Source organism: Mesoplodon bidens (assembly GCF_964165515.1).
Source record: "Mesoplodon bidens genome assembly, chromosome: 1".
NCBI classification, from domain to species: domain Eukaryota; kingdom Metazoa; phylum Chordata; class Mammalia; order Artiodactyla; family Ziphiidae; genus Mesoplodon; species Mesoplodon bidens.
In genome coordinates, this window is record NC_138176.1 from 143,237,893 (window position 1) to 143,247,847 (window position 9,955).

General features: G+C 39.1%; 1 protein-coding gene across 1 annotated transcript; it reads left to right on the plus strand.

The window, feature by feature from the left end:
- Positions 1 to 4,467: 4,467 nt before the first annotated feature.
- On the plus strand, positions 4,468 to 5,589 carry LOC308615566 (5'-AMP-activated protein kinase subunit beta-2-like; the record flags this gene model as incomplete). The annotated part of the gene is given in 2 exon segments (XM_081231117.1): positions 4,468 to 4,630; positions 4,633 to 5,589. Coding segments are annotated over 2 exon segments (816 nt in total). The 3' UTR covers positions 5,286 to 5,589.
- Positions 5,590 to 9,955: the final 4,366 nt, after the last annotated feature.

Consider the following 9,955-nt stretch of genomic DNA (forward strand, 5'->3'; position numbering starts at 1 on the left):
AACCACAGATTCAGGAGGCTTAGAGAACACCAAGCAGTATAAATACCAAGAAACAAAACAAAAAACTTCATCATATTCAAACTGCAGGAAACTAGAACAAAGAGAAACTCTTAAAAGAAAAATAAACTTACCTACAAAGGAACAAAGATATAAACAAAAGCAAAGCAGACTTCTCACAGAAACCATGCAAACAAAAAGAGTAGAGTGAAGTATTAAATTCTTTGAAGAAAAAACCCCACCACCCTAGAATTTATTAAAATTATACTTCAAAGGTTAAGGAAAATTACATCTGCAACTCAATCTGCAAATCAATCAGTGTGATACTCCACACTAACAAAAGGAAGAATAAAAATCATATGATCATCTCAATAGATGCAGAAAAATCTCTTGAAAAAATTCAACATCCATTTGTGATAAAATCTCTCAAAAAAGTGGCTATAGATGAAACATTCCTCAACATGATAAAGGCCATAAATGACAAGTCCGCAGCTAACATCTTACTCAACAGTGAAAATCTGAAAGATTTTACACTAAGATCAAGAACAAGACAAGGATGCCCAATCTTACCACTTTTATTCGACATAATACTGGAAGTCCTAGTCAAATCAGTTAGGCAAGAATAAGAAATAAAAGCCATCCAAATTGGAAAGAAGTAAAACAATCTCTATTTGCAGATGCTATAATATAGTATATAGAACACCTGCAGACTCCACCAAAAAAACTATTGGAACTAAGAAGTGAATTCAATAAAATTGCAGGATACAAAATCAAAATAGAAAAATCTGTTGCCTATCTATACACTAATAACAAATTATCGGAAAGAGGAATTAAGGGGAAAAAAACATTTACAGTTCATCAAAAATAAGAAAATATCTAGGAATAAATCTAACCAAGGAGGTGAAAGACCTGTACTCTGAAAACTATAAGACATTGATGAAAGAAAGTAAAGATGAAACAAACAAATGGAAAGATACACTGTGCTGATGGATGGAAAGAATTAATATTGTTAAAATGCCATACTACCACAGGCAGTCTACAGATTCAGTGTAATCTTATCAAAATACCAATGGCATTTTTCACAGAAATAGAACAAATAATTCTAAAATTGTTATGGAAACACAAAACACCCTGAACAGCCAAAACAATCTTCAGAAAGAAGAAGAAAGCTGGAGGTATTGTGCTCCCTGATTTCAAACTATACTACATATAGCTACAGTAATCATAGCAACATGATAACTGGCACAAAAACAGCCATATAGGTCAATGGAACAGAGTAGAGAGCCCAGAAATAAACCCACATTTATATGAGCAATAAATCTATGCTATGATAATGGAGACAAGAATATACAATGGGGAAAAGACAGCCTCTTCAATAAATGGTGTTATGAAAACTAGAGAGCTACATGCAAAAGAATCAAACCGAATGTAAGACCTGAAACCACAAAAGTCCTAGAAGAAAACGTAGGTGTTTATAAGTTCCTTAACATCAGTCTTGGTGATGATTTTTTGGATTTGACACCAAAAGCAAAGCCAAGAGAAGCAAAAATAAACAAGTGAGACTACATTAAGCTAATAAGCTTCTGCACAGCAAAGAACACCATCATCAAAATGAAAAGACAACTTACTGAATGGGCGAAAATATTTGCAAATCATAGATGAGGGTAGTTAATATCCAAAATCTATAAACAACTCATACAACTCAACAATAACAACAACAAAAATCAAACAACCTGATTTTAAAATGAGCAGAGGATCTGACTAGACATTTTTCCAAAGAAACCATACGGATGACCAACAGGTACATGAAAAGATGCTCAACATTGCTAATCATCAGGGAAATGTAAATCAAAACCACAATGAGGGCTTCCCTGCTGGCGCAGTGGTTGAGAGTCCGCCTGCCAATGCTGGGGACACGGGTTCATGCCCCGGTCCAGGAGGATCCCACATGCCACAGAGTGGCTGGGCCTGTGAGCCATGGCTGCTGGGCCTGCGCGTCTGGAGACTGTGCTCTGCAACGGGAGAGGCCACAACAGTGAGAGGCCCGCATACTGCAAAAAAAAAAAAAAAAACCCCACAATGAGATATCACCTCATACCTGTTAGAATGGCTATTATCAAAAGACATGAAATAATAAGTGTTAGTGAGAATGTGAAAAAAAGGGAACCCTCGTGCACTATTAGTGGGAATGTAAATTGTTGCAGCCACTATAGAAAACACTATAGAAAGTTCCTCAAAAAATTAAAAATAGAACTATCATGTGATCCATCAGTTCTCCTTCTGGGTATTTATCTAAAAGAAATGAAATCACTAACCTGAAAAGATATCTGTACTCCCATGTTCATTGCAGCATTATTTACAGTAGCCAAGACATCGAGACCATCTACATGTCCACCAGCAGTTAAATTGATAAAGATGTGGTATACACACACACACACACACACACACACACACACACAGGAATATTATTCAGACATAAAAAAGAAAGAAATGCTGCCATTTTTGACACCATGGGTGTATCTTGAGGGCATTATTCTAAATTAAATAAGTCACAGAAAGACAAATACCATATGATCCCACTTATATGTGGAATCTTAAAAAAAAATCTCATAGAGGCAGACAACAGTTTGGTGGTTGCTAGAGGCTGGAGATGGGGAATGGGCAAAATGAGTGAAGAGGGTCAAATGGTATAAACTTCCAGTATAATATAAATAAGTCATGGGGATGTAATGTTCAGCATGGTGGCTATAGTTAATAATACCGTGTTATATATCTGAAAGTTGCTAAGAGAGTAGATCTTAAAAATTCTTATCAGGAGAGAAAAAATTGTAACTGTGTGTGATGATAGATATTAACTAGATGTATTGTGGTGATTATTTTGCAACTTATGCATCTACTGAATTATTACGTGCATCTGAAACTAATATATGTCAATTATATCTTATTAGAAAATATAGTAAGAGTGATATTATTATAATAAAACAATATATCTAGTGTTATATTAATAGTATTATAATAAAATAACATATCTCAGAAAAATACTATTATAGTATTGTATTAATATTAGAGTATTATAATATTTATTATGATAAATTATAGTATTATAGTAAAGCAATATATCTACAGAAAAATGGTTCAGAAACTATTTGAGGGCTTCCCTCGTGGCGCAGTGGTTGAGAGTCCGCCTGCCGATGCAGGGGATATGGGTTTGTGCCCTGGTCCAGGAGGATCCCACATGCTGCAGAACAGCTGGGCCCGTGAGCCATGGCCGCTGGGCCTGCGCGTCCGGAGCCTGTGCTCCGCAATGGGAGAGGCCATGACAGTGAGAGGCCCGCATACTGCAAAACAAACAAACAAACAAACAAACAAAAAACTATTTGATTTTTAACTATTTTATTTGTATTATAATAGTATTAATATTAGTATTCATTAATAGCATTATTATAAAACAATATATCTACAGAATATTCATTAGTATTAATAGTATTATAATAAAATATTAATAGTATAATAAAACAGTATACAGAAAAATAGTTCAATAACTTTACCTACTGATTAATTTTCAAAATATTTTAGTTCAGATTCTTAAGTACTAAGAGAAAATGAAACATCCTTCATGATGAAAGTTCATGTATGTGATAGCAAGAGTGCATTATTTTAGGCATCATAGATATAGTGAGCAAGGCATTGATTTCTTCAGAGTCCCTTTAAAACTGTTGAGATAGTCTCAAATTGATTATTTTTTAAAATTTATTTACTTATATTTAGTATAATAATTAAATGTTTTTATGTGCCTAAGCACATTTTATGTGCCTATTCTAGAAAATTTATAAATCTTAATATTCATAAGAAGCCTATGATATAGTCATTGTTACTATTCTTACTTTAGTAATGAGGAAATTGAGACACAGAGAGTTGGAGTAATGTCTCCCAAAGTCAGAGAGCAAGGATATGACACACCTGGGATTTGATTTCAGTCTCCAGAACTTGTTTCTTAATAACATATTTATGTGTTGAAGAAAACAGCAAAATGAAAACTGATAGGTGATAATTTTCTTATCAAATAACATCATTAGATTTTTATACAATAAAATTTCATTATGTGTAAGGAAATATGTGGATTAAAATTTTCCCTTTCTAAGCATTCCCATAGCTGAAAAGTCATATAAGGTTAAATTGAATTAGATCATCATGGTCAAATAATTTCAAAGACAATATTATAAAAAACATTTTCAAAATTTACAACAGAAATATTACAATGTGCAGCGGGCAGCTAGGGGGATTGGGGGTTCCTGGAGGCCAGGGAGGGAGGGCTCCCCTGTGTGCGGCTTTCCTGGGGCGGGGATTCCCTTGCCCAGGTCCCCAGACACAGGGGCGGGGCAAGGGGCTCCCCAGACGCGACCGCCGGGGTCTCCCTAGCCCCATGTTGTTCCCCATGGCAGGTGGCCCCCGACTCGAGCTGCCCCCGCCATGGGAAACACCACCAGCGACCGGGTGGCCAGGGAGCGCCACGGCACCAAGGCTGCGCACGCCGAGGGCTCTGGCGGCCATGCCCTGGGCAAGGAACATAAGATCATGGTGGGGAGCACCGATGACCCCAGCATCTTCAGCCTGCCGGATTCCAAGCTCCCTGGGGCAAAGAGTTTGTATCATGGCAGCAGGATTTGGAGGACTCCGTAAAGCCCACACAGCAGGCCTGGCCCACTGTTATCCGCTGGTCTGAAGGAGGCAAGGAGGTCTTCATCTCTGGGTTCTTCAACAATTGGAGCACCAAGATTCCACTGATTAAGAGCCATAATGACTTTGTTGCCATCCTGGACCTCCCTGAGGGAGAGCACCAGTACAAGTTCTTTGTGGATGGACAATGGGTTCATGATCCATCAGAGCCTGTGGTTACCAGTCAGCTTGGCACAATTAACAATTTGATCCATGTCAAGAAATCTGATTTTGAGGTGTTTGATGCTTTAAAGCTAGATTCAATGGAAAGCTCAGAGACATCTTGTCGAGACCTTTCCAGCTCACCCCCAGGGCCTTATGGTCAAGAAATGTATGTGTTTCGATCAGAGGAGAGATTCAAATCCCCATCCATCCTGCCTCCTCACCTTCTCCAAGTTATTCTTAACAAGGACACTAACATATCTTGTGATCCAGCCTTGCTCCCTGAGCCCAATCATGTTATGCTGAACCATCTCTATGCATTGTCCATTAAGGACAGTGTGATGGTCCTTAGCGCAACCCATCGCTACAAGAAGAAGTATGTCACTACTCTGCTGTACAAGCCCATCTGAAGGGATTCCTTCCTGCGTCCCAGGATTCAGGAGAAGCATCTCCCTTGCCTTTCTGGACTAGACCAGTCTTACCTGGGACTGGAAGGCTGATTTGCTTTGAGGCTAATATGTGTGTTTCAGAGCCTCTGAGTAGGATGCTGTGCTTTTGCATTTGATTGCAAATGAGAGCTTTAGGAGTTCATGGAATTTATTTTAAGAAAAAATCATATATATATACACACACACACACGAGAGGAAAGTTAATAGAAGCCTCCTAGCTAGATGTATTCTCTCTGCCTGTGGGAACTCACCAAGACCTGTTGGGGAGAGCTGCAGGAAGCTTTTTTTCCTAAAGTGAATAAAGAGCAAACTCTCAGGATCCTTGTTGGGTGGAGATTCTATCACTGCTACCTTGGCTCTCCAAGGGATGGACTTGTGCCAGACTGCTGCCCTACTTACAGCTGCCTCCTTGCAGGAGCAGCTTTTCTTGCATGGGTTCTCTGTATTCCCAGAGTATGTGTACAATCTGTGTTTTTTATATGATACCAGGTACCCCACAAGAACCCTTTTTCCTCTCATTTCACATTCTTGCTTTGTTAACCTCCTTCAGATCCTATATTTGACCCTTGCCTAACACAAAACTCAGTGGGTAAGTGACCCCTTTCAAAGGCTATGTGAGACCTGACCCACGTTACAGACTAGGGCTGCCACAAAGTCTCCTTTTTAAGCTCAGCACAGGCCCGTGACACTTTGTTACCACTTATTTTAACTTCTACTGAAGAAAATATGGCTCAGCATTATATGAAAGGCAGAATGCAGGTCTACTTTTTTGTTTTGGTTTGGTGACACAGTTCAGGCTGTATTGGCACATTCCCATACTTTTTCCCACCTGGTTTGGCCCTGCTTCCATGTTTTCTTTCACAGAGCAGATAGCTTTGAAGGTGGGAGTGAAACCGGGGGAAACTTCATGTCTTTCGTCCTTGGAAGATTTTTATGGGCCTACATTTTTCTTTTATCAAAAAATGCCTTTTCATTGGTCTTAAGAGACTGCATTTGGAGAACTTCAGGCTTATGATAAATTGCTCCCAATATTTTCTTCTCTAGTCTGGCCCCCTACAGTCTTACATTAATGAGGCTGACTCTGTGTACATCATTACAGTAAACATTGCTCTAGATACAGACCCATTCAGGCTCATTTCATGCACCTAAAAGGGTCCCTCAACTTAAAGATTCATTAAGCCAAGAGGAAAGAAATTACCCTTGGTGTTCCCAGCCATGAAAAGTATCCATTTCATGCACTAAATGCTAACAGAGTTATCTTGTTCTTCTGTATCTTGCAGAAAGTGTTGATGAAGTGGGGTCAGTGATTTCCATTTGCAGAGTAAAAAGTATCTATTCAGTCCACTCTTGAGACTCAGAGATAAGATATTTTCCCCCAAGTTTCTGTGGCTCTTCCATTACAGATAAATGCAAGCCAAACATTCAATACTGAAGGAGGCTAAACTTGTTGCTGGAGAGGCTCCTTGACTGCTAAGATGAGCCCAACCCCACTGAAAGGGCACCCACAGGTAAATTAGCTACCTCCTGTCTTTCGCATGTAAAGCTGATGATACAGTTGTCTTCGGGTATGTAGAACTCTCAGATCCTGTGTGTGAGGCAGTAGGGTATGGGATTGTTGTTGGGAATGAAGATTGCTAAATGCTTCTTCGGTGGTTAGTTGCTGAGAGTAAATACTTCTTTAGCCACTCAAGGCCACCATCTGCCTCAGAAGGCTTTTGTGGAGAACGTTTTACGGTTCCAATCACCTTTAGAATGGTGTGCCATTTAAAAAATCCAGGCCAAATTCTGTTACTACCAACTCTCAGGATCTACATTGTCTTCAGTTATACTAGAATTTTTTTTCCATTACCCATTAAACAAGTGGGCCACTTAGGAGGATTTAAAATCTTGGTTGTCACCTAGAGGATTGTGTTGTACTCATATGTCTTGTCAGCAGTATTGACATGTAATTGTTTCTGTGTTCCTGTATTAAAATCTCTATTCTGCACAGATAGATCATTAGAGTGTGGCAGGAAAAGAGATTCCTTCCATTTCTCTCAGGCCAGAGGCTTCTGTGAAATGGGTCTGTCTCCAGTGACAGTAGGTTTTGGTGCTGGTGACCTTCAGATCTCCCTAATCTGGAAATGTGTAGAAAGTGTCAGTTTTCCAAATTCTGAGGTCATCTTTCAGTCAGATGTGGAACTGGAGCCTACCAGCTGGTATGGAAAGGGATCAGTAAGAGGAATTGGATGATGACTCATTCAGCCCTGTCCCTTCTCTATACTGCTGATTAACATACCATGGCCTTGAGAATTCCTATCATACACTCAGTCTGTCCCCTAGAAATGGTTCTAGAAGGTTGAGAGGGAGGGAGGAAGGTACCCAAGAGTACAGTTCACTCATTCTTTTATATTGGTTAAAGGGATTGTTTATTTTCTGCAGAAGAATTTGACAGATTTTGAAAATGAATAAAGGAAAAAAAATTTTAGGGTTTTTTAAATTTGTTTTGCCTATAAGAGTTTCAGCGTCAAAGAGTAAGAATGTAATTCTTAGGGAGGGCTGACTCTTGAACTGTATCATGGTTTAGGAGTTATGGGAAAAAGAGAGTAACTGAGCTGAGGAGTGGTATTAGGAAAGTTAAGGCTTAAGTAACTCGGAACTAAAAATATCCTTTTTTAAATTAAATCAAACATATACCGGTGTCTTTGGATCTCATTGTACAGAATTTACTGTATAAAAAATCTTTTTCTTGTTTCCATTTTCTACACCTTCTCCTATGTTGTGCTTTAACTTCATGTGTCAGGCAGACTTTACTAGGGTCTAAAGTCAAACATTACCTAAAACAAATATTAGTCATCTTGCTGGTAAGGAGAACTTCTGTGTCATGGTTATTAGCTTGTTTTAAGCTTAGAGTTGAATGGGATTTAATCACTGTAGGCAAAACCCCTGAAGGTCATACCTGGCCTCAACAGTGTTGGCTTTTTTTCAAAACAGTGCTTACATATGGTAAAGAAGCTCTGTAAAAGAAGAATCCAAGAGAGGTTTCTGACAGGATCCTACAAACCCAGGCTCACTCACTTCACCCCAATTATTTCTAGTCTCGTAGACCTAATGGATCTGAGATAAAATCTTTGAAAAGTGTTGGTACTCCACATATGCTGCTAAAATGAAGTTAAATTCAGAAAGAAGTGTTACCTCTAGACTGGGCTTATATTAATCTGGGTATAAATGAAGGAGACATATTAATGATAGAATCCCCTGCTGTTAATTGGGGAAGTAGAGCTTTTAAATTTTTGACCTCAACTAAAAATGATATGCAATAGTCTATGTTTGTGTATGTTTGAAATATATTCTATTCTCAGAGATTTCTAAATCCTCACGTTCTAGTGATTTGGGGCCTAGGCTTAAGAGCAGATACACAGTTGGTTCCTGCATTATTGTGACTCATTCTTAAAGCCAAGATGTTGCTGTCTTCTAGGAACTGCTGACTCTAGTTACCCATGAGATGGAGGACCTGGGAGGGATAGGAGTTAGGGTCTTTTAAAACTCTGTATCTAGGCATTTGTCTCTCCTTAAGCACCAGTCACAACTGGAGGTTGAAGGGCTGTGATTTCTGCAATGAACTCAAACTTTTGGAGTAAAAAGGCCAAATCTTTAAAAATTATAAGAAAACAGAAAGAAAAGGAAAGAACTCCAAGAGTCTGTTAACTTACGAAATCCAATTCTTCTCAGTGGAATCCCTCTAGGATTCAAATTTGGGCTTTGCCTTGATTTGCTTTACTCAGTTGTGCTTTTTTTTTTTTTTTTTTTTTTTTTTTTTTTGTGGTACACGGGCCTCTCACTGCTGTGGCCTCTCCCGTTGCGGAGCACGGGCTCCGGACGCGCGGGCTCGGCAGCCATGGCTCACGGGCCCGGCCGCTCCGCGGTGTGCGGGATCTTCCCGGACCGGGGCGCGGGCCCGTGTCCCCTGCATCGGCGGGTGGACTCCCTACCACTGTGCCACCAGGGAAGCCCCTCAGTGCTTTGAATGAATAAGTTTTGTTAAAAATTAAATTTTGTTTTAGTTCCAACATTAGTTGGAGTCGAATTTTGTGTGGCACAGTGCTTTTGCAGTAAGATTGATATGAAAAACTAAATGCTATGTGGATTTTATAGTCAGGTTAAAAATGGTCGAGGAGGTACCTACTATAAGTATTACATTATGTGTTCATCATCTTATTTCTTTTCTATTCCCATCTACAGAACACCTACCCAGGTTGTGGTTTTAGAACAGCCAAAGCTCACTAATGTTGATTAGTCCTAATCTCCACACTGGGCCCCATATGTGAAACTTGTTTAAATTTTGGTAAATTGGAGAATGTTGGTTGTTACTACACTGAAGCATTTTGAGTGAGTACAGCTCTGTTATAAAGGGGGAATAAGACTATAAAGGGAATTAAACATGTGAGTCCTCCTTTAAATGGTGCTTTTTATAACCTTTAGTGCTGCAATACAGAGCTGCTTTTCAGTTTCACGAAGGAGTGGCATACAAGAATGAATTTGAAAGCTTTTCTCCAAATGTAATTTTTCACTGGACTCTGACATGTCTGAAAATTATGTGATATAACACATACAGAAATGTGAGGGTTTTTTTTTCCGTAAAACTGTTGAAT